The sequence below is a fragment of the Bombina bombina genome, chromosome 7 (assembly GCF_027579735.1).
Source record: "Bombina bombina isolate aBomBom1 chromosome 7, aBomBom1.pri, whole genome shotgun sequence".
Classification (NCBI taxonomy): Eukaryota; Metazoa; Chordata; class Amphibia; order Anura; family Bombinatoridae; genus Bombina; species Bombina bombina.
In genome coordinates, this window is record NC_069505.1 from 519,507,821 (window position 1) to 519,533,897 (window position 26,077).

At 40.1% G+C, this 26,077-nt stretch overlaps 1 protein-coding gene across 2 annotated transcripts in view; it reads right to left on the reverse strand.

The window, feature by feature from the left end:
• Window positions 1-436: 436 nt before the first annotated feature.
• Window positions 437-26,077, reverse strand: part of COQ8B (coenzyme Q8B) — a 99,099-nt gene continuing 73,458 nt past the window's right edge. For both annotated transcript variants that reach the window (XM_053721781.1, XM_053721782.1), the window contains exons 10-15: window positions 17,524-17,617; window positions 14,592-14,733; window positions 7,255-7,362; window positions 7,086-7,151; window positions 6,335-6,421; window positions 437-2,113 (exon numbers count right to left, since the gene is read on the reverse strand). In XM_053721781.1, the coding sequence (XP_053577756.1) occupies window positions 1,808-2,113; window positions 6,335-6,421; window positions 7,086-7,151; window positions 7,255-7,362; window positions 14,592-14,733; window positions 17,524-17,617 (803 nt within the window). In that variant the 3' untranslated portion in view covers window positions 437-1,807. The remainder of the gene's footprint in view (window positions 2,114-6,334; window positions 6,422-7,085; window positions 7,152-7,254; window positions 7,363-14,591; window positions 14,734-17,523; window positions 17,618-26,077) is intronic.

Below are 26,077 nucleotides of genomic sequence, written 5' to 3' on the forward strand. Positions count from 1 at the left end.
CTTTCAGCAGGGTCTATAATTATATCAATTGACTGTAAGCTCCTTGGTACATGTTCCCTCATTATACAATTAAACTGTAATCTTCTTATGGGGCAGTTCTTCCCATTACAACAGTACATTGTAAAATTCCTGGGACAGAGTCTGATTATACCCCTAGACTGTAAGCTTCTTTTTGCAATACTTCCAATTATACCACTTAATGGGGTACCACTAGACTGTAGGCTCCTTGGACAGGATCTATATTTATATCACTAAACTGTAAACTCCTAGGGCAGAGTCTCTCATTATACAGCTAGACTATAAGCTCCTTGGGAAAGGGTCTAACATTATACCACTAGATTGGAAGCTCCATTGAGCAAGGTCTAATTAAAGTCTCTACAAACCTGCAGTTTTGTTATGGTCATATATTAAAACAAATAATTGGTCACACCAGAGATAAGTGTATAAATAATTTAATAAAAGTACATCTACGCATTTACACATGACATATACACCCAAGCAATGAATATATATATATTTTTTTGTTCTTTAGTGGAGAAATGATATTTCAGTGAGAGCAGCACACAGATATTGTCATGGTCCGGCAGTGTACAAATAATGTTAACCAATAAAGATATTTTTAGTTTAAAATGTACTATTTCAATTTATATTATCAACCTCAAAATATGTCACTGTAGCCTCGCATACATTTTTCCAAGTTTTTTTATTAGGTTAAAGGATCTCTGGGTATGAAAATAATTCTGCAATAGCTTGCGGCCCTTGTAAAAAAAAATAAATTTACATAATCTAATCTATATGTGTGAATATGATTAATCAGGGGTGGGCAATTATTGGCCCTCCAGATGTTATGGACTACATCTCCCATAATGCTCTTTCAGCCATAATGCTGGCAAAGCATCATGGGAGATGTAGTCCATAACATCTGGAGGGCCGATAATTGCCCACCCCTGAGAGATTAATCATATTCCCACATATAGAGTCTAGATAGAATATTTAAATTAAAATAGAGAGATGTCACCAGCAATTATTTAAAAAAAATAATCAATTTAAATAAAATATATTATTAATAATTAATGACATAAAAATAGTGGTTTATATGTCTTTATACTATTTTTATAACAAGTTGCCTTATTCAAGGCGCATATTTAAAAACAGAAAAATAAAATAAAAAAATAAAAATATAAGATCTTTGGTGATACTAATTCACCCATCATTGTTATAGCTCAAAAAGACAAAAATGCAAATATTTGCCAGTAATTTTGCTAAAAAATGGAAACATTAATTGTTTGGGCTATTGTTGACAGGGAAAAAGCCGGCAATCAAAAAATGTGTATAATTATTTTATATCTGTGTATTGGTTTAGGTTGCTTGATATCAATATGCTAATATATATATAAAAAGTCAAGTATAGTGCACTCTCAACTATCAGTCATTCACCAGGGTGCCAGCAGGTAGTATTCGTGAAACAGAAGGCAGACACTCACTGGTCATTTTAAATCAAGTGATTTAATAGATTTGATGTTTCGGGGACACGCTGCCCTTCCTCAGACGGTCTGAGGAAGGGGAGCATGTCCCCGAAATGTCACATGTATTAAATCACTTGATTTGAAATGACCAGCGAGTGCCTCCCTTCTGTTTTGTATATATATATATATATATATATATATATACACACACACATTTTTTATCTCCCAAGAGACCCTTGACTTGGCCTCCTGTTAAACCACGAACCCTGTAAAGTTGGTACACAATAAGTTAACTATAGGTACTGCTAGCTCATTCTGGACAGACAGTGGGTAACATCATTTTAACTGGAAGCTGCCCCTCGATTTCCTCCTGTACGCCTCTCCCTATATTCACGATAGATCTCGTCAAACACTTCCTTGCATGACATTACTGCGCGAAGCCTGGCATACACAAGGAAGGCTCCGGCCATTTTGCGGTGCAGTGAATAAGACTCCTCAGGGGGAGGAGTAAGTCTATGCTTTAACATGACAGGAATCAGGTCGTGGATTCTGCGTGTGGTGTCCTGAGTTCCAAAATTAAAGGGTTTCTCAGAGGCAAATGGTTCTCCTAGGATCATCACAGCGTCCACGTGAGCTTCTTCAAGTAACTATGATAAAGAGAGTAAAACTCAACAGTCTTAATAAATATCTTCTCTCAGGCCAGCAAAAATAATAAAAATAATAGTGTATGCTTCTTTTAATTAGTACTATAAATAGTATAAGTGAATAAAGAATAGCAATTATTTAAAGGGAGATGAAACCCAAAATTTTACTTTTGTGATACAGATAGAGCATATACTTTTCAACAACGTTCCAATTTACTTCTATTATCTAATTTGATTCATACTCGTGGTATCCTTTGTTGAAGAAACAGCAAGGCACATGGGTGAGCCAATAACATGAGGCATATATGTGCAGCCACCAATCAGAAGCTCCTGAGCCTACCCAGGTGTCCATTTTCAACACAGCATACCAAGAGAACAAAACAAATTAGATTAAAAAAAATAAATTTAAATTGCATGTTCAATCTAAATCATAAAAGAAGAAAATTGGGTTTCCGATCCCTTTAAGTAACAAACTGTTCCACTCCCAACACGTCAGATAATCAGCTGTTTCTAGTTATAGTTAAGTTAGAAATAAAAGAACATTACATATAACATTGAACATTATTGAAACTTATTTTATACAAAGATTAAAAAATAACTTCAGATAGAGCACGCAATTTTTAAATTCCAATTCACTTCCATTATCTAAATATGCACAATCTTTTTTTCCCCGCACATTCTGAGGCACCAGTTTCTACTGAGCATGTGCAAGAAATTCACAGTATATACGTATATGTATTTTGTGATTGGCTGATGGCCGTTACATGATACAGGAGGCAGGGAAAATGGACCTAACTTTGAAATTTATCAGAAAAATAAATATATACTCATTTGAAATTCAAACTAAGTGTTATTTGCATTGTCTTTTTATTATGCATTTGTTGCTTATACAAGTCTACTGTATTTAATTGTGCTTTAAAGAGCTTTAAAATAATACCATGTACAAACCGGGTGCTTCACCGTTAAAAGTTAACGGACATAAAAGGGGTGGGGCTATTTGTTATGTCTGGGAAAGCTTCTCTCCCAACGGGTTCTGGACACAAAGGGGGAGAGCAGGGGTTGTATGTAATTGGCTTGTGCATGTACACACACTGTGTACTGTATAAAAAACCCTGTGTCTTGACCATTAAAATGAGTTACTCTCTACTGCACTGCATTGTCTGGTGTTTGTATGGGAGGGGGAAAGAGATTCTTTCACTACAGAGCTTACTGCTGATTGGTCTACAAGCTAAGTAGCACTCCCAACAGCAGGACATTGGTCTCTGGAGGTCTCTGGTGGCACTTGGAGAAGGGCAGGTCAGCTCTGGACCTCACCTCAGGGTACAAGCTCCCAGGTCCTGTTCAATAATGAACCATTGAATTTTATGATCCTTTTATGCATTATTATTATTAAGTAACTAAGTAGAATAGGGAATATGAGTGAGGAGGGGGTTCCCCCTCTCTCTCCTAATAACCATGTGTAAATAATAATGCATAATAACACAACATATACATGAACAGAACTGTAATTGGTTAGCAAGTGGCTTTCTTCGGGGAGGCGGGGAATTCAGGAGATGAAAAATCATTAAAAGGATAGTCTAGTCAAAATGAAATGTTCATGATTCCGATAGAGCATGCAATTTTAACCCCTTAAGGACACGGCCATTTTTCAATTTCTTTCCCTGAAGGACCAGGGCTATTTTTAAATTTCTGCGGTGTTTGTGTTTAGCTGTAATTTTCCTCTTACTCATTTACTGTACCCACACATATTATATACCGTTTTTCTCGCCATTAAATGGACTTTCTAAAGATACCATTATTTTCATCATATCTTATCATTTACTTTAAAAAAATGATAAAATATGAGGAAAAAATGGAAAAAAACACACTTTTTCTAACTTTGACCCCTTCAATCTGTTACACATCTACAATCACCAAAAAACACCCATGCTAAATAGTTTCTAAATTTTGTCCTGAGTTTAGAAATACCCAATGTTTACATCTTCTTTGCTTTTTTTTGTAAGTTATAGGGCCATAAATACAAGTAGCACTTTGGTATTTCCAAACCACTTTTTTTTTTCAAAATTAGCGCTAGTTACATTGGGACACTGATATCTGTCAGGAATCCCTGAATATCCATTGACATGTATATATTTTTTTTTAGAAGACATCCCAAAGTATTGATCTAGGCCCATTTTGGTATATTTCATGCCACCATTTCACCGCCAAATGCGATCAAATAAAAAAAATCGTTCACTTTTTCCCAAATATTTTCACAAACTTTAGGTTTCTCACTGAAATTATTTACAAACAACTTGTGCAATTATGGCATAAAATGGTTGTAAATGCTTCTCTGGGATCCCCTTTGTTCAGAAATAGCAGATATATATGACTTTGGCGTTGCTTTTTGGTAATTAGAAGGCCGCTAAATGCCACTGCGCATCACACGTGTATTATGCCCAGCAGTGAAGGGGTTAATTAGGGAGCATGTAGGGAGCGTCTAGGGTTAATTTTAGCTTTAGTGTAGTGTAGTAGACAACCCCAAGTATTGATCTAGGCCCATCTTGGTATATTTCATGCTACCATTTCACCGCTAAATGCGATCAAATAAAAAAAAAAACGTAAAATTTTTCACAATTTTAGGTTTCTCACTGAAATTATTTACAAACAACTTTTGCAAGTATGGCATAAATGATTGTAAATACTTCTCTGGGATCCCCTTTGTTCATAAATAGCAGACATATATGGCTTTGGCGTTGCTTTTAAGGCCGCTAAATGCCGCTGCGCACCACACGTGTATTATGCCCAGCAGTGCAGGGGTTAATTAGGTCATTTGTAGGGAGCTTGCAGGGTTAATTTTAGCTTTAGCGTAGAGATCAGCCTCCCACCTGACAACATCACACCCCAGGATCCCTCCCAAACAGCTCTCTTCCCTCACCCATCCCACAATTGTCCCCGCCATCTTAAGTACTGGCAGAAAGTCTGCCAGTACCAAAATAAAAGGTGTATTTAAAAAAAAATTAAAAAAAATTGTATAGCATATTTACATATGCGGCTGTGTAGGATCCCCCCTTAGCCCCTAACCTCCCTGATCCCCCCAAACAGCTCTCTACCCTCCACCTCTAACTTACTGGGAGCCATCTTGGGTACTGGCAGCTGTCTGCCAGTACCCAGTTTGCAAATAAAAAGGTATTTTTAAAAATTTTTTTTATTTATGTAGTGTAGCTTTCCCCCCCCCCCACAGACCAATCCCCCACCCGCTCCCAGATCCCTTAGATTAACTTTCTTTAGGGATTTTATCCCCCCTTACTGCCACTTGTATACAATTTTTTTTCTGTAGTGAAGCGGTTCCCACCCGCTCCCTCCCCGTGCACGCGCCCGCCCACCGCCCCCCGTGCACGCGCGCGCTCCGGTGCGCACTCCCGACAGCCCTGCCCGCGATCCCGCCCTCCTCTTTCTTCAGCCTTTCATCGATGGCCGCCCACCCGCCTCCCACGTCAGCTCCCACCCACCAACGATTGCGGCGATCGATCCCGGTGCAGAGAGGGCCACAGACTGGCTCTCTCTGCATCGGATGGGGGAAAAATGTTATTGCAGGATGCCTCGATATCGAGGCATCACTGCAATAACTGTAAAGCGGCTGGAAGCGATCAGGATCGCTTCCAGCCGCTTTAATCCCCAAAGTCGTACAGGGTACGTCGCTGGTCTTTAAAGACCAGGTTGTGTGCGACGTACCCTGTACGACTCGTGTCGTTAAGGGGTTAAGCAACTTTCTAATTTACTTCTATTATCAATTTTTCTTCGTTCTCTTGGTATCTTTTTTTTTTTTTAAAGCGGGAATGTAAAGCTTGGGAGTCATCCAATGTTTGGTTCAGCACCTGGGTACAGCTTGCTGATTGGTGTCTAAATGCAGCCACCAGTCAGCAAGCGCTACCCAGGTTCGGAACAAAAAATGGGCCGGCTCTTAAGTTTAAATTCTAGCTTTTTTAAATAAAGATACCAAGAGAATGAAGAAAAATTGATAATAGGAGTAAATAAGAAAGTTGCTTAAAATTGCCTGCTCTATCTGAATCATGAAAGTTTCATTTTGACTAGACTATCCCTTTAAAATATACTCATTTAAAACAAAATGGCATTATTCATTAATTTTTAAGCAGCTGCCCGTTAATTTCTGACTGGGTCTAAACATGAAGCATTAGAATATCTGCACATAAATATCTGTATATTAAGTATGTTGCCTCTTACCTTTGTTTCAAACCCTGTAAGGAATTTAAGATCCCGAGATTTCTGCAGAACCTTTTCCCTGTCCCCATCTGCCGCTGCCTTCACAACCTACAGGCGATACATTTTTAAAGTTAGATGCAGGTAACCTGGTGTCTGTGTATTAGGAGGAGGTGAGAGGTTTGCGTTGTGGTGTCAGTGTATTAGGGGAGGTGAGAGGTATGTGTCCTGGTGTCTGTGTATTACGAGAGATGTGAAGTATGTGTCTTGGTGTCTGTGTATTAGGGGAGGTGAGAGATAAGTGTCCTTGTGTCTGTGAATTAAGAGGAGGTGAGAGGTAGGTGTCCTGATATCTCTGTGTTAGAAGGACGTAAGAGGTAAATGTCCTGGTGTCTGTGTATTTGGAGGTGGCGAGTGGTATGTGTCCTGGGTTCAGTGTGTTAGAAGGATGTGAGAAGTGTCCTGGTGTCTGTGTATTAGGGAAGATGAGAGGTACTTGACTTTATGTTTGTGTATTAGCGGAGGTGAGAGTTAATGTGTCTTTGTGTCTGTGAATTAAGAGGAGGTGAGATGTAGGCGTCCTGGTGTGTTCTGTATTAAAAGGACGTAAAAGGGAAGTGTCCTGGTGTCTGTGTATTAGGAAGTGGCGAGAGGTATGTGCTCTGATGACTGAGTTGCAGGGAGTAGAGAGGTACATATCCAAGTATCTTTGTGTTACTAAAAGGTAAAAAGTATGTGTCTCTGTATTTGAATATCAGTGTATAATGTTTAGTACCTCAATATAATCATCAGTAAATTCCTCTCCGAATTCTCGACTTGCACCAAAATCCAACAGTGTCACCTTAAGAGAAAAAATTACTTTACTATCGTTGTTTTTTATGCAAGATCATCCACTCTTAATATTTACAATGTATTTCGAGGTTACACAAAAAACAACAACTTACTTTATTTTTCTCTGCATCATAGAAGAAGTTAGACCAGTTGGGGTCGGTCTGCATGAAGCGGAACTCAAAAATTTCCTGCAGGCTGAGACGCATTAGGTTGTATGATATCTGAAATGGTAAAAGGAACAGGTCAGACAATACGTCCGGTCTTGTGTAAGTTATACAGGGAAAAAACACAGAGAGCCGTAAAGACGCCTTTAGAATGTGAGAACAAAATTTATAAACACTCAGGAGTGTGTGCGAGTCCTGCCTGTAATCCAGGAATGGCTGTATCTGAGTGTTTAGATAAATGTATGTTGCATGTATCCACCTCTAATAATACGATCTGGTGAGTGTGGAGGTAGACGTGGGAGAACAGTTCACAGAGCAGAGCAGAGGGAAGCCGAGCTGCATTGCTCTTGACGGGCATGAGCTACACAGGATGTGGCTAGAGGAAGCTGTTATGGGTCCGGTGACCTCCATGATAAAGCTAAACTGATCATTAAGTGCTAGTAGCAACTTTTTGTATAGGCAATTAGCACATCTAAGCATAGATACTTATCCATGCTTGCTTTTCCCCAGAAGTGTTACCAATGCACCAGAGGATTCTGGGTAATATATGCCAATTAGATATACAACTATATATGCACTTAGCCTTAAACCTATCTTCTGCTGATGAGAGCTAATATGTTTGAAACAACTGTCCCGAAGTGGATCTATTTTTGCTCTACCTGCCCCATAAGGGAGCAAAAAGCATGAGATATTATATAACTGAAGCAAGCAGGGATACTTGACTAGATGTGCTAACTGCCTATGCAATAATTCTATGGCTCTTACTTTTATGCAATGGAGGGTTTTAATCTCAAGCTTTTATATCCACCATAAAATATATATATATATATATATATATATATATATATATATATATTTTTTATATAGGGCGCAACATTTCAAGTCCTAAGCCACTAGCCAGAGCAAAATGTCGCATTCCACTTCTGATTCCACCGAGTACCCTCCCACACCACACCCACTACATGACCACACACACTACTCCACCTCTCTTTGCATAGTTTTAACCATTGAGAAACACCTTATACAATGTGCTTACTTTGCTGCTTACAACACCCCACAGTGAGTGAATGTTGATTCAATTTCACTCACTAACTTTCACTCGCCACAATTAAATTTCCACTCGCCAATGGCCATTTTTTGGACCTTCTACATCAGTGTGAATTCACTAGAACTGATGTTATACAGTGAAAACTTATAGTTAAATAGCAGATGACTTGTGATAACCTGCAACATGACATTACAAAAAGAGTAGTAGATAGCAGAAGTTGTATGGTCAAATAAAAACAGAATTTATGCTTACCTGATAAATTACTTTCTCCAACGGTGTGTCCGGTCCACGGCGTCATCCTTACTTGTGGGAATATCTCTTCCCCAACAGGAAATGGCAAAGAGTCCCAGCAAAGCTGGCCATATAGTCCCTCCTAGGCTCCACCCACCCCAGTCATTCGACCAACGGACAGGAGGAAAATATATAGGAGAAACCATATGGTACCGTGGTGACTGTAGTTAGAGAAAATAATTAATCAGACCTGATTAAAAAACCAGGGCGGGCCGTGGACCGGACACACCGTTGGAGAAAGTGATTTATCAGGTAAGCATAAATTCTGTTTTCTCCAACATTGGTGTGTCCGGTCCACGGCGTCATCCTTACTTGTGGGAACCAATACCAAAGCTTTAGGACACGGATGAAGGGAGGGAGCAAATCAGGTTACCTAAACGGAAGGCACCACGGCTTGCAAAACCTTTCTCCCAAAAATAGCCTCCGAAGAAGCAAAAGTATCAAATTTGTAAAATTTGGCAAAAGTGTGCAGTGAAGACCAAGTCGCTGCCTTACATATCTGGTCAACAGAAGCCTCGTTCTTGAAGGCCCATGTGGAAGCCACAGCCCTAGTGGAGTGAGCTGTGATTCTTTCAGGAGGCTGCCGTCCGGCAGTCTCGTAAGCCAATCGGATGACGCTTTTAAGCCAAAAGGAAAGAGAGGTAGAAGTCGCTTTTTGACCTCTCCTTTTACCAGAATAGACAACAAACAAAGAAGATGTTTGTCTGAAATCTTTTGTAGCCTCTAAATAGAATTTTAGAGCACGGACTACGTCCAAATTGTGTAACAAGCGTTCCTTCTTTGAAACTGGATTCGGACATAAAGAAGGTACAACTATCTCCTGGTTAATATTCTTGTTAGAAACAACCTTTGGAAGAAAACCAGGCTTAGTACGAAAAACCACCTTATCTGCATGGAACACCAGATAAGGCGGAGAACACTGCAAAGCAGATAACTCTGAAACTCTTCTAGCAGAAGAAATAGCAACCAAAAACAAAACTTTCCAAGATAGTAACTTAATATCTATGGAATGTAAAGGTTCAAACGGAACCCCTTGAAGAACTGAAAGAACTAGATTTAGACTCCAGGGAGGAGTCAAAGGTCTGTAAACAGGCTTGATCCTAACCAGAGCATGGACAAATGCTTGAACATCTGGCACAGCTGCCAATCTTTTGTGTAGTAAGACAGATAAAGCAGAGATCTGTCCCTTTAGAGAACTTGCAGATAATCCTTTCTCCAAACCTTCTTGTAGAAAGGAGAGAATCTTAGGAATTTTTATCTTATTCCATGGGAATCCTTTGGATTCACACCAACAGATATATCTTTTCCATATTTTATGGTAAATCTTTCTAGTTACCGGTTTTCTGGCCTGAACCAGAGTATCTATCACAGAATCTGAAACCCCCCGCTTTGATAGAATCAAGCGTTCAATCTCCAAGCCGTCAGCTGGAGGGAGACAAGATTTGGATGTTCGAATGGACCCTGAACAAGAAGGTCCTGTCTCAAAGGTAGCTTCCATGGTGGAACCGATGACATATTCACCAGGTCTGCATACCAAGTCCTGCGTGGCCACGCAGGAGCTATCAAGATCACCGAGGCCCTCTCCTGTTTGATCCTGGCTACCAGCCTGGGAATGAGAGGAAACGGTGGAAATACATAAGCTAGGTTGAAGGTCCAAGGTGCTACTAGTGCATCTACTAGAGTCGCCTTGGGATCCCTGGATCTGGACCCGTAGCAAGGAACCTTGAAGTTCTGACGAGACGCCATCAGATCCATGTCTGGAATGCCCCACAATTGAGTTAGTTGGGCAAAAATCTCCGGGTGGAGTTCCCACTCCCCCGGATGGAATGTCTGACGACTCAGATAATCCGCTTCCCAGTTTTCCACACCTGGGATGTGGATCGCAGATAGGTGGCAGGAGTGATCCTCCGCCCATTGTATTATTTTGGTCACTTCCTTCATCGCCAGGGAACTCCTTGTTCCCCCCTGATGATTGATATACGCAACGGTCGTCATGTTGTCTGATTGGAATCTTATGAATCTGGCCTTTGCTAGCTGAGGCCAAGCCCTGAGAGCATTGAAGATCGCTCTTAGTTCCAGAATGTTTATCGGGAGAAGAGACTCTTCCCGAGACCATAGTCCCTGAGTTTTCAGGGATTCCCAGACCGCGCCCCAGCCCACTAGACTGGCGTCGGTCGTGACAATGACCCACTCTGGTCTGCGGAAGCTCATTCCCTGGGATAGATGGTCCAGGGTCAGCCACCAACGGAGTGAATCTCTGGTCTTCTGATCTACTTGAATCATTGGAGACAAGTCTGTATAGTCCCCATTCCACTGTTTGAGCATGCACAGTTGTAATGGTCTTAGATGAATTCGTGCAAAAGGAACTATGTCCATTGCTGCAACCATCAACCCTACTACTTCCATGCACTGCGCTATGGAAGGACGTGGAACAGAATGAAGAACTTGACAAGTGCTTAGAAGTTTTGACTTTCTGACCTCTGTCAGAAAAATCCTCATTTCTAAGGAATCTATTATTGTTCCCAAGAAGGGAACTCTTGTTGACGGAGACAGAGAACTTTTTTCTATGTTCACCTTCCATCCGTGTGATCTGAGAAAGGCCAGAACGATGTCTGTATGAGCCTTTGCTTTTGACAGGGACGACGCTTGTATTAGAATGTCGTCCAAGTATGGTACTACTGCAATGCCCCTCGGTCTTAGAACCGCTAGAAGGGACCCAAGTACCTTTGTGAAAATCCTTGGAGCAGTGGCTAACCCGAATGGGAGGGCCACAAACTGGTAATGTTTGTCCAGAAAGGCGAACCTTAGGAACTGATGATGTTCTTTGTGGATAGGAATATGTAGGTACGCATCCTTTAGATCCACGGTAGTCATAAATTGACCTTCCTGGATAGTGGGTAGAATCGTTCGAATGGTTTCCATCTTGAACGATGGTACCCTGAGAAATTTGTTTAGGATCTTCAAATCCAAAATTGGTCTGAAGGTTCCCTCTTTTTTGGGAACTACGAACAGATTTGAATAAAATCCCATTCCTTGTTCCTTTATTGGAACTGGGTGTATCACTCCCATCTTTAACAGGTCTTCTACACAATGTAAGAATGCCTGTCTCTTTATTTGGTTTAAGGATAAGTGAGACATGTGGAACCTTCCCCTTGGGGGTAGTTCCCTGAATTCCAGAAGATAACCCTGAGAAACTATTTCTAGTGCCCAGGGATCCTGAACATCTCTTGCCCAAGCCTGAGCAAAGAGAGAGAGTCTGCCCCCTACTAGATCCGGTCCCGGATCGGGGGCTACTCCTTCATGCTGTTTTGTTAGCAGCAGCAGGCTTCTTGGCCTGCTTACCCTTGTTCCAGCCTTGCATAGGTTTCCAGGCTGGTTTGGGCTGTGAGGCATTACCCTCTTGCTTAGAGGATGCAGAATTAGAGGCCGGTCCGTTCCTGAAATTGCGAAAGGAAAGAAAATTAGACTTATTCTTGGCCTTGAAAGGCCTATCTTGTGGAAGGGCGTGGCCCTTTCCCCCAGTGATGTCTGAGATAATCTCTTTCAATTCTGGTCCAAATAGAGTTTTACCTTTGAAAGGGATGTTAAGCAATTTTGTCTTGGAAGATACATCCGCTGACCAAGACTTTAGCCAAAGCGCTCTACGCGCCACAATCGCAAACCCTGAATTTTTCGCCGCTAATTTAGCTAATTGCAAAGCGGCATCTAAAATAAAAGAGTTCGCCAACTTAAGTGCGTGAACTCTGTCCATAACCTCCTCGTATGGAGTCTCTCTACCGAGCGACTTTTCTAGTTCCTCGAACCAGAACCACGCTGCAGTAGTGACAGGAACAATGCACGAAATGGGTTGTAGAAGGTAACCTTGCTGTACAAAAATCTTTTTAAGCAAACCTTCCAATTTTTTATCCATAGGATCTTTGAAAGCACAACTATCCTCGATAGGAATAGTAGTGCGCTTGTTTAAAGTAGAAACTGCCCCCTCGACCTTAGGGACTGTCTGCCATAAGTCCTTTCTGGGGTCAACCATAGGAAATCATTTCTTAAATATAGGGGGGGGGACAAAAGGTATGCCGGGCTTCTCCCACTCTTTATTCACTATGTCCGCCACCCGCTTGGGTATAGGAAAAGCGTCGGGGTGCACCGGAACCTCTAGAAACTTGTCCATTTTGCATAATTTCTCTGGAATAACCAAGTTGTCACAATCATCCAGAGTAGATAACACCTCCTTAAGCAGTGCGCGGAGATGTTCTAATTTAAATTTAAATGTCACAACATCAGGTTCAGCTTGTTGAGAAATTTTTCCTGAATCTGAAATTTCCCCATCTGACAAAACCTCCCTCATGGCCGCTTCAGATTGGTGTGAGGGTATGACAGAACAATTATCATCAGCGCCCTCCTGCTCTTCAGTGTTTAAAACAGAGCAATCGCGCTTTCTCTGATATGCAGGCATTTTGGATAAAATATTTGCTATGGAGTTATCCATTACAGCCGTCAATTGTTGCATGGTAATAAGTATTGGCGCGCTAGATGTACTAGGGGCCTCCTGCGTGGGCAAAACTGGTGTAGACACAGTAGGAGATGAGGTAGAATCATGTCTACTTCCCTCATCTGAGGAATCATCTTGGGCAATTTCATTATCTGTGGCAGTACTGTCCTTACTTTGTTTGGACGCTATGACACAATTATCACACAAATTTAAATGAGGAGACACATTGGCTTTCATACATATAGAACATAGCTTATCCAAAGGCACAGACATGTTAAACAGGCTTAAACTTGTTAATAAAGCACAAAAACCGTTTTAAAACAAAACCGTTACTGTCTCTTTAAATTTTAAACAGAAACACTTTATTACTGAATATGAGAAAAACTATGAAGGAATTGTTAAAAAATTACCAAAATTTCACCACAGTGTCTTAAAGCATTAAGAGTATTGCACACCAAATTTCAGAGCTTTAACCCTTAAAATAACGGAACTGGAGCCGTTTACAAATTTAACCCCTATACAGTCCCAGCTACAGCTTTTGCTGTGACCTAACCAAGCCCAGAGGGGAATACGATACCAAATGACGCCTTCTAGAAACTTTTCCAGCTATTTTCAGGTCCTCACACATGCATCTGCATGTCTTGCTCTCAAAAACAACTGCGCAGTAATGGCGTGAAAATGAGGCTCAGCCTACAACTGGGAAGGCCCTCCCTGACTGGAAAAGGTGTCTAACATAGTGCCTGCCGTTAAAAAAACGTTCCCCAAGCTTATAAATGTGAAATATCAGCATAAACATGTATAAAATGTCCAAATAAAGCAATCGATTTAGCCCATAAAAGTGTCTACCAGTTTTATAGCCCATATTAAGCCCTTTATTCTGTTTGAGACTAAGAAAATGGCTTACCGGTCCCCATGAGGGGAAATGACAGCCTTCCAGCATTACACAGTCTTGTTAGAAATATGGCTAGTCATACCTTAAGCAGAAAAGTCTGCTAACTGTTTCCCCCAACTGAAGTTACTTCATCTCAACAGTCCTATGTGGAAACAGCAATCAATTTTAGTTACTGTCTGCTAAAATCATCTTCCTCTCACAAACAGAAATCTTCATCTTTTTCTGTTTCAGAGTAAATAGTACATACCAGCACTATTTTAAAATAACAAACACTTGATAGAAGAATAAAAAACTACATTTAAACACCAAAAACTCTTAACCATCTCCGTGGAGATGTTGCCTGTGCAACGGCAAAGAGAATGACTGGGGTGGGCGGAGCCTAGGAGGGACTATATGGCCAGCTTTGCTGGGACTCTTTGCCATTTCCTGTTGGGGAAGAGATATTCCCACAAGTAAGGATGACGCCGTGGACCGGACACACCAATGTTGGAGAAATAAAGAATCTGGGGCACGTTGTCCTGTGGAATATTATGAGAATTAAGTTTGTTGATTCTTTGGTTGCATCTGACCTGGTTCCGTGTGTCCTGGTCCAGTTCGGCACATTGGTCCAGTGGTACCCCTGACACAAGCTCCATAGTTAGTACTCGTTTAGTTGTGAGCTCATCTATCACCTCCGGCACGTAGAAGAAAGGGTCATCTTTCAGCAGCTGCCTATGGAAAGGAACATAAAAATGACATCTTGGGATTGGTGTTTTTAAGGTGAACACAGAAGTATAGCGCTATTAGCTGAAGGAGAACTAAGCCACTCTAAAGCAGTCACACCAGTACTGTCACAATAGGAACAAGATAAAAGGAATAGGAGGGCGCTAAAAGCTAAGTTCCCACCACACTTAGTCAAATAAAAAGTAAATACAACAATATTAAAGTTAATACCTTTACTTCACAATAAAATACAATTTATTATAACAATAAAAATATGTATAATCTGATAAAAGGGACGTCTCCCTTAATAAAAAATAAAAAAACTGGATTACCACCTTAAAAACACGTGAAAAAATCCCTTGAAAATGTATTTATATTAAGTGAGCGGTGTTATATATTCAGCGAATAGGTTATAATGTAAATATCGATCTCAGAGTTAATCAGTCACAATTTTTGTAACAAAGTTCCTTATGTTGGCTGATCAAAAAAGTGTTACAGTTCATCAGATAGTATCAGCGTGAAATAAGTTGTTATTAAGTTGTTCATATGACCCCCTAGGAAGTTGTTAAGCGATCATATTTAAACACCTTCAGATCAGGTTTTATTTGTACTCACACTTATCCACAATGACTTTGGTAACAGTTTTTAGGCTCACACTGTTGGAGATTAATACAAGTAAACAGTATCTTCCAATGTATTAGCACTCTTTCTTGCTTGCTTGTGTCGGCTGAACCCGGTCAGCGTGATTGGAGACTGCTTTTTTACTCCGAACTCCTTGTGCGCCAAATGCTGCAAGACTCCAAGGGGAGAAATGATATCCACAGACCCGCACTTAGCGTGGAACACGCGCGGGCTAAAAAGTAAAACTAGGTACCTAGATTAAGAAAACAGAATAAAGTCCTTAGCAGGGAACAACACAAAGTCAATCTACGCGTTTCACCCGATAGATAGGGCTTTTTCAAGATGGCTATGAGTACGGTGTCTAACCGAAACGCGTCAGCCTGTCTGTGAGGCACAAGGATATGCTTAGCCTATGAACTTTTAATGGACCAATAAAAGTTATATTTTATTTAGATACAAAACGGACTCCCGGCATTTCTTTCTTTAATCACATTGGATTGCCAATGCCGGTGGAGTTCCTTTCTGCAGCTGAACTTTGTCATATACCCTAACTGGAGGTGAGAGGCGAGAGGTATTCCTTGCTGAGCCCAGAGAAAGACCAGCTACGTCATCAAAGCAGCACGACACGCCCATCTGCGCATAGTAGACGGAAGAAGGTTCCGGGTGACGGGTCAGCAAGGCACAGAGGTGAGACGCTAGTCTGGAGCCGGCAACTAATTTGAGCAGTATACATCTCGGGGTCGTAGACAACGGAGCCTGGTTAGGCACTTTTTACTTCGATTGTGAAACGATGGATATATATATGTATGACCCCTAAAGCAGAGCGCCTTTCAAAACGGATAGGGATGTGTATATTAGGATAAGTGTGTATCCCAACACTGATCAATTGACACAGAGTTCATTGGTGACTGTTTGGAAAATCTTTCTGTTGATTGTGAATACCTTGTATCTATGCCTCTACAAACTGCCCCCTTATTTCAGTTCTTTTGACAGACTTACATTTTAGCCAATCAGTGCTGACTCCTAGGTAACTCCACGGACGTGAGCACAATTTTTATCTATATGGCACCCATGAACTAACGTCCTCTAGTTGTGAAAAACTGTCAAATTGCATTCAGATAAAAGGCAGGCCTTAAAGGGCTAAGAAATTAGCATATGAGCCCACCAAGGTTTAGCTTTCAACTAAGAATACCAAGAGAACAAAGCAAGATTGATTATAAAAGTAAATTGGAAAGTTGTTTAAAATTACATGACCTATCTAAATCATGAAACTTGGTACTCAAACTTTTTACCAGCAGGTTTTCTTTTTTACTTCAAATTCTACACCTTGGCTATGTTAGTGTTTGTAATGTCTGGCACTTTAAGACATAGTATATAAAATGAACCTTAAAAACAGGTAAAGTTTAATTGATTAAAATTTTTAAAGACGGATTCTTTGTAAAATAATTACCATTTAGTTATGGCAAACATCCTGCTATTCCCCAGCCTGCATCTTATACTGTATTTAGTTGATAGATGACGAATCCGGCTTCATCCAATCGTTGCGTGCCCCCTTAGACGTTCAGCTCGTGGGACACGCAACGATTGGATGAAGCCGGATTTGTCATCAATCAACTAAATACAGTATGAGATGCAAGCGGAGGAATGGTAAGATGTTTGCCATAACTAAATGGTAATTATTTTACAAAGGAACAGTCTTTTACTGTTTCAAGAGATATTTTGGTTTGCACGTTTTCAATGTGAAAGTTCTTGCACATTTTTATTAAAAAAGATAGATCGGGTTTATTAACCCAATCTATCTTTTTTCATAAAAAGTTAAAAACATAGTTAGAGCTCACTTTTAAATTATGGAACTTAGATACCTAGATTGGTGTCCTGCAGCACTACATGGTAGGATACAGTGCTGCCATCTAGTGCTCTTGCAAATGGATAACATTCTCGCAAAACCGCCTCCATATAGTGCTACAGACCCGTGCACACTCCTAAGCTTACATTCCTGCTTTTCAACAAAAGATAACAAGAGAACAAAGAAATATTGATAATAGAAGTAAATTAGAAAGTTGTTTGACTTTCATGTCCCTTTAAATCAAATCTCCAATCCAGAAAAATACCTTGCATCATATAATGTCCCAAAATTCACATTAATATTTCAGACAGCAAATGTCACAAATTTATTACCTAAACTTTTTGCCACATTGTGCTTCACGGATGTAATCGCATTCCCAAGCAAGCTCTTTCTGTAGAATCTGCACGCTGCTGTCAGCAAAGAGACCTGTGGAGAGAACAAGACAGATCCATTAAAGGGACATAAGACAAGTTGGGATAGAGACAAAATAATATAATATGTACTTTAATACTTTACCGGCAAATTTATACTGCAGCGCCTTGCCATTAACCCTTTCTTTTTAGTTTCTGAATTGTAAAGCTCTAACTCCCCCCACACATTCCTTCTATGGCTGTATCTATATCCATTGTTGTTTTGGTAGAATGCAAAAACGCATAGGGATTATCTGCTGGAGCTGCCTAGAAGCTGTGAACTCAGTTGAAATACAATGCCTGTGTCTAAACACTGATAAGGGGGGTGGAGTAGACTGCTACAGACAGCATGGCTATTTAAGTATTTTTGCAAATTATTTTAAAATACTTGCCAGCAATTTTTAAACATTTTTTTTATGCAAACTATTTTTACTTAATTAGCCCTTTTAGGATATGCACAGATCTCAACCTGTTTTATGGTACTTTAAACCATCATAAAACTGGAAAGGATATAAATAGAGCATTCGCAGCTTATGGTCTCTGTACTTGATAATAACAAAAATTGGATATTAGCAAACAATTGCTAAAACAACGTTATAAAATAGAGAATTCCATACCCTTATTGTTCTTACTGAGAAAAAAAATGATGTTGAAGGTGAAATCTGTTTCTCAAGTCTCAAAGGAAAATCTCTTGTCCTTTGTACAGTTCTATTGACAAACATGTCAGCTAATTGCTAATAAGAGGCATATATATATATATATATATATATATATATATATATATATATATATATATATATATATACACCCAGAGGCAGAACTTTTCTTCACTTTCTGCGATGAGATTTTTTTTATATGAAAACATTTCTGCAGGTCATTTTGAAATAAAATAACATTTTAAATTAGGCAGTTGCACTAAAGCACCAGCTCAATTGCAATGTGATTAACAGGAGAGTAAAGCAGTTGAAAACTGCTTTGCAAATTAGCTGCAGACAACAACAAAAAATACGTTTTGAAAATGTCTAAAAAACTATTATTTTCTCTTAGCCTAACATCACAAGGAAGAAATGTAGTAGTAAAAAAAAAAGGTGCATTGCTCATAAGAACATCTTACATTCAGAAGTCACAGCTTTGCAGACTGGGAAAGGCTTGTAGTGAGGTTAAAAAAATCCCAGAGAGCCAGTCACTGCTGCTTTTATTTGACTGTTCTTTTCAAATAGCACTTTGCTCTGGATGCACTGTGTTAAGGAAAACTTGCACAATGCAGCCAGAGCGAAAAACTGTTTGAAATAAACAGTCTAATGTGATGCAAAGTGAAAGTGCTAACAGCTCCTGCATGTGTCCCATTCTTTCTGCAGACATGCTGCATTTTCTGCAATGACATCTCAGATCACAGCATGTTCTGCTTTGGGGTATATATAAATATATATATATATATATATATATATATATATATATATATATATATATATATATATATATATATATATATATATATATACACTGCTCAAAAAAATAAAGGGAACACTTAAACAACACAATGTAACTCCAAGTCAATCACACTTCTGTGAAATCAAACTGTCCACTTAGGAAGCAACACTGAGTGACAATCAATTTCACATGCTGTTGTGCAAATGGGATAGACAACAGGTGGAAATTATAGGCAATTAGCAAGACACCCCCAATAAAGGAGTAGTTCTGCAGGTGGTGACCACAGACCACTTCTCAGTTCCTATGCTTTCTGGCTGATGTTATGGTCACTTTTGAATGCTTGTGGTGCTTGCACTCTAGTGGTAGCATGAGACGGAGTCTACAACCCACACAAGTGGCTCAGGTAGTGCAGCTCATCCAGGATGGCACATCAGTGCGAGCTGTGGCAAGAAGGATTGCTGTGTCTGTCAGCGTAGTGTCCAGAGCATGGAGGCGCTACCAGGAGACAGGCCAGTACATCAGGAGACGTGGAGGAGGCCGTAGGAGGGCAACAACCCAGCAGCAGGACCGCTACCTCCGCCTTTGTGCAAGGAGGAACAGGAGGAGCACTGCCAGAGCCCTGCAAAATGACCTACAGCAGGCCACAAATGTGCATGTGTCTGCTCAAACGGTCAGAAACAGACTCCATGAGGGTGGTATGAGGACCCAACGTCAACAGGTGGGGGTTGTGCTTACAGTCCAACACCGTGCAGGACGTTTGGCATTTGCCAGAGAACACCAAGATTGGCAAATTCGCCACTGGCGCCCTGTGCTCTTCACAGATGAAAGCAGGTGCACACTGAGCACATTTGACAGACGTGACAGTCTGGAGACGCCATGGAGAACGTTCTGCTGCCTGCAACATCCTCCAGCATGGCCGGTTTGGCAGTGGGTCAGTAATTGTGTGGGGTGGCATTTCTTTGAGGGGCCGAACAGCCCTCCATGTGCTCGCCAGAGGTAGCCTGACTGCCATTAGGTATCAAGATGAGATCCTCAGACCCCTTGTGAGACCATATGCTGGTGCGGTTGGCCCTGGGTTCCTCCTAATGCAAGACAATGCTAGACCTCATGTGACTGGAGTGTGTCAGCAGTTCCTGCAAGATGAAGGCATTGATGCTATGGACTGGCCCACCCGTTCCCCAGACCTGAATCCAATTGAGCACATCTGGGACATCATGTCTCGCTCCATCCACCAACTTCACGTTGCACCACAGACTGTCCAGGAGTTGGTGGATGCTTTAGTCCAGGTCTGGGAGGAGATCCCTCAGGAGACCATCCGCCACCTCATCAGGAGCATGCACAGGCATTGTAGGGAGGTCATACAGGCACGTGGAGGCCACACACACTACTGAGCCTCATTTTGACTTGTTTTAAGGACATTACATCAAAGTTAAATCCGCCTGTAGTGTGTTTTTCCACTTTAATTTTGAGTGTGACTCCAAATCCAGACCTCCATGGGTTGAAAAATTTGATTTCCATTTTTTTATTTTTGTGTGATTTTGTTGTCAGCACATTCAGCTATGTAAAGAACAAAGTATTTAATTAGAATATTTAATTACTTCAGATCTAGGATGTGTTATTTTAGTGTTCCCTTTATTTTTTTGAGCAGTGTATATATATATATATATATATATATATATATATATATATATATATATATATATATGTATTTGTATAATGTATTCATATTCTCTCTGAGACTCCCCTTTTCCATTGTAAAAACATGTAACCTTTCCAGCTTTTTTCATAATGCAAAATTTTCATTAAAGGGACAGTCTAGTCAAAAATAAACTTCCAGGATTCAGACAGGGCATGTACATTTTAAACAACTTTCCATTTTACTTGTATCTTCAATTTTGCTTTGGTCTCTTGGTATTCTTAGTTAAAAGCTAAACTTACGTAGGTCACTTGCTAATTTCTAAGCCCTTGAAGGCCGCCTCTTATCTCAAAGTATTTTGACAGTTTTTCACAACTAGAGGGCGTTAGTTCATGGAAGTGCACACCGCACATATTCCTATAGACCCGGACAAGTAAACAGCGCAAAGTATAAGGTGCCTTTTGATCTCGGCACTTCAACTTGCATCCAAGTATTGCAACCAGCCCCCCCACATAACCGCAGAAGCAAACATATACTAAGCAGTGAGTACAGTGCCGCTAGCACCTGCGGCTGTCTGAATGGGTAACTTCAGGGAACACAATTTACTGCCACAAGCCCCATGCAGCCTTTGGGAAGCTTATACAACTTTCTCTAAGTCAGCGCATAACACTTCACAAAACCTGGGACTTTGATAGTAAATACTTGTCCAAGTAAAGGTATTTGCCATCCACATTTGGCTGTGTACAGATTCGGTCTGAGGAAGACTGCTGAATATAAGACTTAATGCGTAGATTCTAGACCATAGCACTACATTGCTGGAAACTTTTCATATATGCTCTCACTAAGCTAAGAGGCACACTTAAAGGGACAGTCTACCATAGAATTGTTATTGTTTTAAAAGATAGATAATCCCTTTATTACCCATTCCCCAGTTTTGCACAACCAACACAGTTATATTATATACTTTTTACCTCTGTGATTACCTTGTATCTAGGAACCTTCTTCCAGCCCCCTGATCACATGACTGTGACTGTTTATTATCTATTGTCTTAAATTTAGCATTGTTTTGTGCTAGATCTTAAATAACTCCCTGTGCTTGAACACAGTGTTATCTATATGGCCCACGTGTACTTTCTGTCTCTTTGTGTTGAAAAGAGATTTAAAAAGCATGTGATAAGAGGCAGCCCTCAAATTTGATGATAAAAGTAAATTGGAAAGTTGATTAAAATTAAAAGTCCTATCTGAATAATGAAACTTTAATTTGTACTAGACTGTCCCTTTAATAAGATTGTAAACGCCTTTGCAGCACCAGTGCAACTGACAGAGTACATATCTTCTGCTTGCAGGCTCGATAATTAAGGCATAACACCAAGGCTCTTATACCACAATACTACTTGTTTATACTAGAACTTTCCTAACTTCAGTACATAGAAGTCGCCGATTTGACTTTATGAAGACAGCACTGCTATCTAGTGGCTTAAAGGGATACTAAACCCAAATGTTTTCTTTCATGATTCGGATAGAGCATGCAATTTTAAGCAACTTTCTAATTGACTCCTATTATCAATTTTTATTTGTTCTCTTGCTATCTTTATTTGAAAAAGAAGGCATAAAATTTGGGTTCAGTGTCCCTTTAATAAATAACCTATGAAGGTACACATATCTTTTACACAAGATATCCATACACCACCTGCATGAAGTATAGCCAGAAGACACTCATATCTGCGGTACAAACATTGTGGGACCGGATAACATGTTGGAACTGTCCTCACCCTTGTAAGCAAAACGTTATATGCTTTGATATATTTGAGTCTGCAGCGACATCTAGCGACCTATTAGACCAATTGCCTTACACCAGGGGTGGGCAGACTTTTGTAAGGCAAGGGCTACCTCTAATTTTATTCCAAGTGACATGGTCACCAAACTAAAAAAAAAACACACAAAAAAACACCAGTCTTGATAATAATAATTACAATAATGTATTTATTAAAAAAAAACACAAAATAGTATTTTTGCAACAAATAGGACCTGCTGGCTAAATATTTTATTTTTGCAACAAATAGGACCTGCTGGCTGAATATTTTATTTTTGCAACAAATAGGACCTGCTGGCTGAATATTTTATTTTTGCAACAAATAGGACCTGCTGGCTAAATATTTTATTTTTGCAACAAATAGGACCTGCTGGCTGAATATTTTATTTTTGCAACAAATAGGACCTGCTGGCTGAATATTTTATTTTTGCCACAAATAGGACCTGCTGGCTGAATATTTTATTTTTGAGACAAATAGGACCTGCTGGCTGAAGACTGTATTTTTGACACAAATAATACAGCTTTAAAAATCAGCCGCTCTATTTACCAAATACAGCCGCGCTCTGTCTTTACTTCCTGCGAGAGCGTTCTCTTTACGTCACGCTGGGACAGTCAAGCAAACTTATCTGTGTACCGCGCCTGCGTATGATAAGTAGTCTCACAATCAAGACGGCTCGAGACTCATTCTACAAAGTAATTTTATTGGCTGGACGCCATATCAGATTGATTAGGGGGCAGGTCCTGTAACCAAAGCTGGGGCAGCGAGTTCAGCTACAGCCGCATCGCACATGCTGAAGTACAGTGCCCATACCGCCGTCATAGACTCAGAGTCATAGCCGATTTCAAAAGTCTGCATAAGAGAGAGATTTCTCACACATCTACGGTGGCAAGGGTCTTCACTCAGAATCTAGATTCTATCTAGAATTCTAGATTCTGAGTGAAGAGCTTAGCTGCAGTAGATGTTTGAGAAATCTTTCTCTTATTATGCAGACTTTTGAAATCTTACAGGCGGTCACCTCAAAATTCACTTGCGGTCCACTGGTAGACCGTGATCTACCTCTTGCCCACCCCTGCCTTACACAATAAGGAAAACTGAAACAAACACTCTATGAAAGTAGACAAGTACTTTTAGAGACTGTCCTCTCCAAAAGCAGATATCATCATCATAAACCCAAAGGCACTGAAAGTAAACAGCGCCAAGCTGCTGAAATCCAATCAATTGCACAACCTCAAAGTGAAATTGAAACCGCATCTACAGGAGAAAGCGCTAATCTACTAAAATAACTTAAGACATTCTTTTTACCTAAAATGGACTCCCTACAAGCTGGAGTGGACACCTTCACCAGCGCAGTTAGGCAATATTCTACCAGACTTACATCAGCCGAGCAAAGAATCTCTGAAGTAGAGGATAAGCAGCATGAGTCAGAAGGCTCATTAAAATATCTCCTAAAACAAAACCAATTTCTTCAAGATCGCATAGAGGATCTAGAGAATCGCAGCAGGCGAAACAACCTGCGCATTGTTGGTATACCAGAATCCATTAAAGACAAAGATCTTCTAGAATTCACAGCGCTGACATTTCCAAGGCTGCTGGGTATCTCCCCAGACAGATTGCCGTTGGATATCGAAAGAGAACACCGCTTGGGTCCTGGAAGGCAGCTGGACAACATGACAGCAAGACCACGCCAAGTCATTCTAAAATGACTCAATCATCAAGAAAAATGATCGGTAATGAGAGCATACAGAACAAAGAAGGAGGTCAAGTTTGAATAACATCGTCTCCTGTTATTTCAGGACTTTTCCGCTGAAGTTACAAAGAAAATAATTTGCCCCACTCTGCTCCAGACTACATGAGCAGGGCAGACAGGTTGCCCTTATATACCCGGCAAAACTGCGGCTGCAAACACCAGTTGGTCCAAAGTTCTTTACTTCTCCAGCGGCTGTACAGGCCTTTTTGGCCTCTGAGAGGAGACAGGAAGAAGGTTGAATTTAAAGATGACAAGGACTCTAATTCCTAAGTATTCAAGTATCTTCTCTCGTCTTCATAGACAAATGTTTACTGTGATTATTTTTTATTACGTATTAGGTTTGTATCATAGCCTATACCTTAGCTGTCTTATTACTTTGAGACTGTGGAAAATACGCAAGTTTTTGGATATTCTCTTAACCCATAAGGAAGTTTAATATTGTTATGTTTGTAAAATCTGTTTCTTACTATAACCTGTACATTGAGAGCTTCCCTTTTGCAAGTTTACTGAGACGAAGTCTACTAGAAAGTCATAGTCTTAAATCTAATTCCCCCAAGTGCCTATCTAGGGTTGCCACTGGCTTTAGCATGGATTGCCACCTGGTCCCTACAATATTATATTTTGTCGCTGTAGCTTTTAGAGTAGCAAGGGTTTACCGCTTCATTGTTAGGAATATTATCCACCTCTCATCAACATTTTTGTATCATGTCTATTATACACTTAGCAATTTCAGAAGTTGTTAGATTACGGTTTCAGATGCCGATAGACCTTCTATTTCCAGATAATCAAAAGACTTGTATTGCCCTAGACATGTTGAAACCTTGTAGTGAATTTTTTTTACTGTTTGTGACTTCATGGTGTCAAGATTTGGTGATAATGATTATACCATTTTTCTCAGGTCAAGCCCTGAGTGCCCGCAGGCCAACCAGCCATTGACAGTTCCATCTGCAAAACCACACAGTAAGTTCCCTTCATAACCTCCCCATACATGCCTATTTAGCAAAACCAACTCACACAGAACCCTCCATGATACGCATGTCATCATCCGCAATACACCAATTTGGCTCTGAAATATAAAATAACCTCTTGGAATATCGAAGGAATAACTTCCCCCGCAAAAAGGAGTATGATATTACAACACCTTAATACACTGCGGACAGACATAGCACTACTCCAAGAAACGAGGTTGTCGGATCCAGAACACGAAAAGCTAAGATCCAGGTGGGTGGGTCAGATTCTCTATACACCAACTGAGGGCAGAAAACGTGAAGTAGCAATATTGGTTAGAAAGGGACTTCCAGTTTCTTTTACACAGACAGTAATAGATGAAAAGGGCAGATACATCATTACGTTGATGCACATACTTTTACCTATGTAATGTGCAATGTTTATGGCCCAAATGTATATTGCATACCTCCCAACATTTCAAAATTCAAAAGAGGGACCCCCCCAAAAAAAAATTTGAAATGTGGTGGGCGGGGCTTAAAAAATCATAAGACCAAAGTGATATAAATAAAATTCTAAATAAAGTCATAGATTTTAATACACTTAGGCAGCAAATCAAACACAAGCTCAAACCACTGGTATGGCTATGTGAGCTTTGTATTTAATTATCCTTTGCAAAGACATTGCTAACGATTTTTATCTTAATTGGACATTTAATAATAAATTCTTTAAAACTGCTCTCTGCATTCCCCATTAATATTCTAGATTCTGGCCTTTAAAGTCAGCAAAAATGCACAGTAGCACACACATAGCGTTCACTTACACATGCAGATACACACACACTACATAGCATACACTTATACATGTAGATACACACACACTACATAGCATACACTTATACAT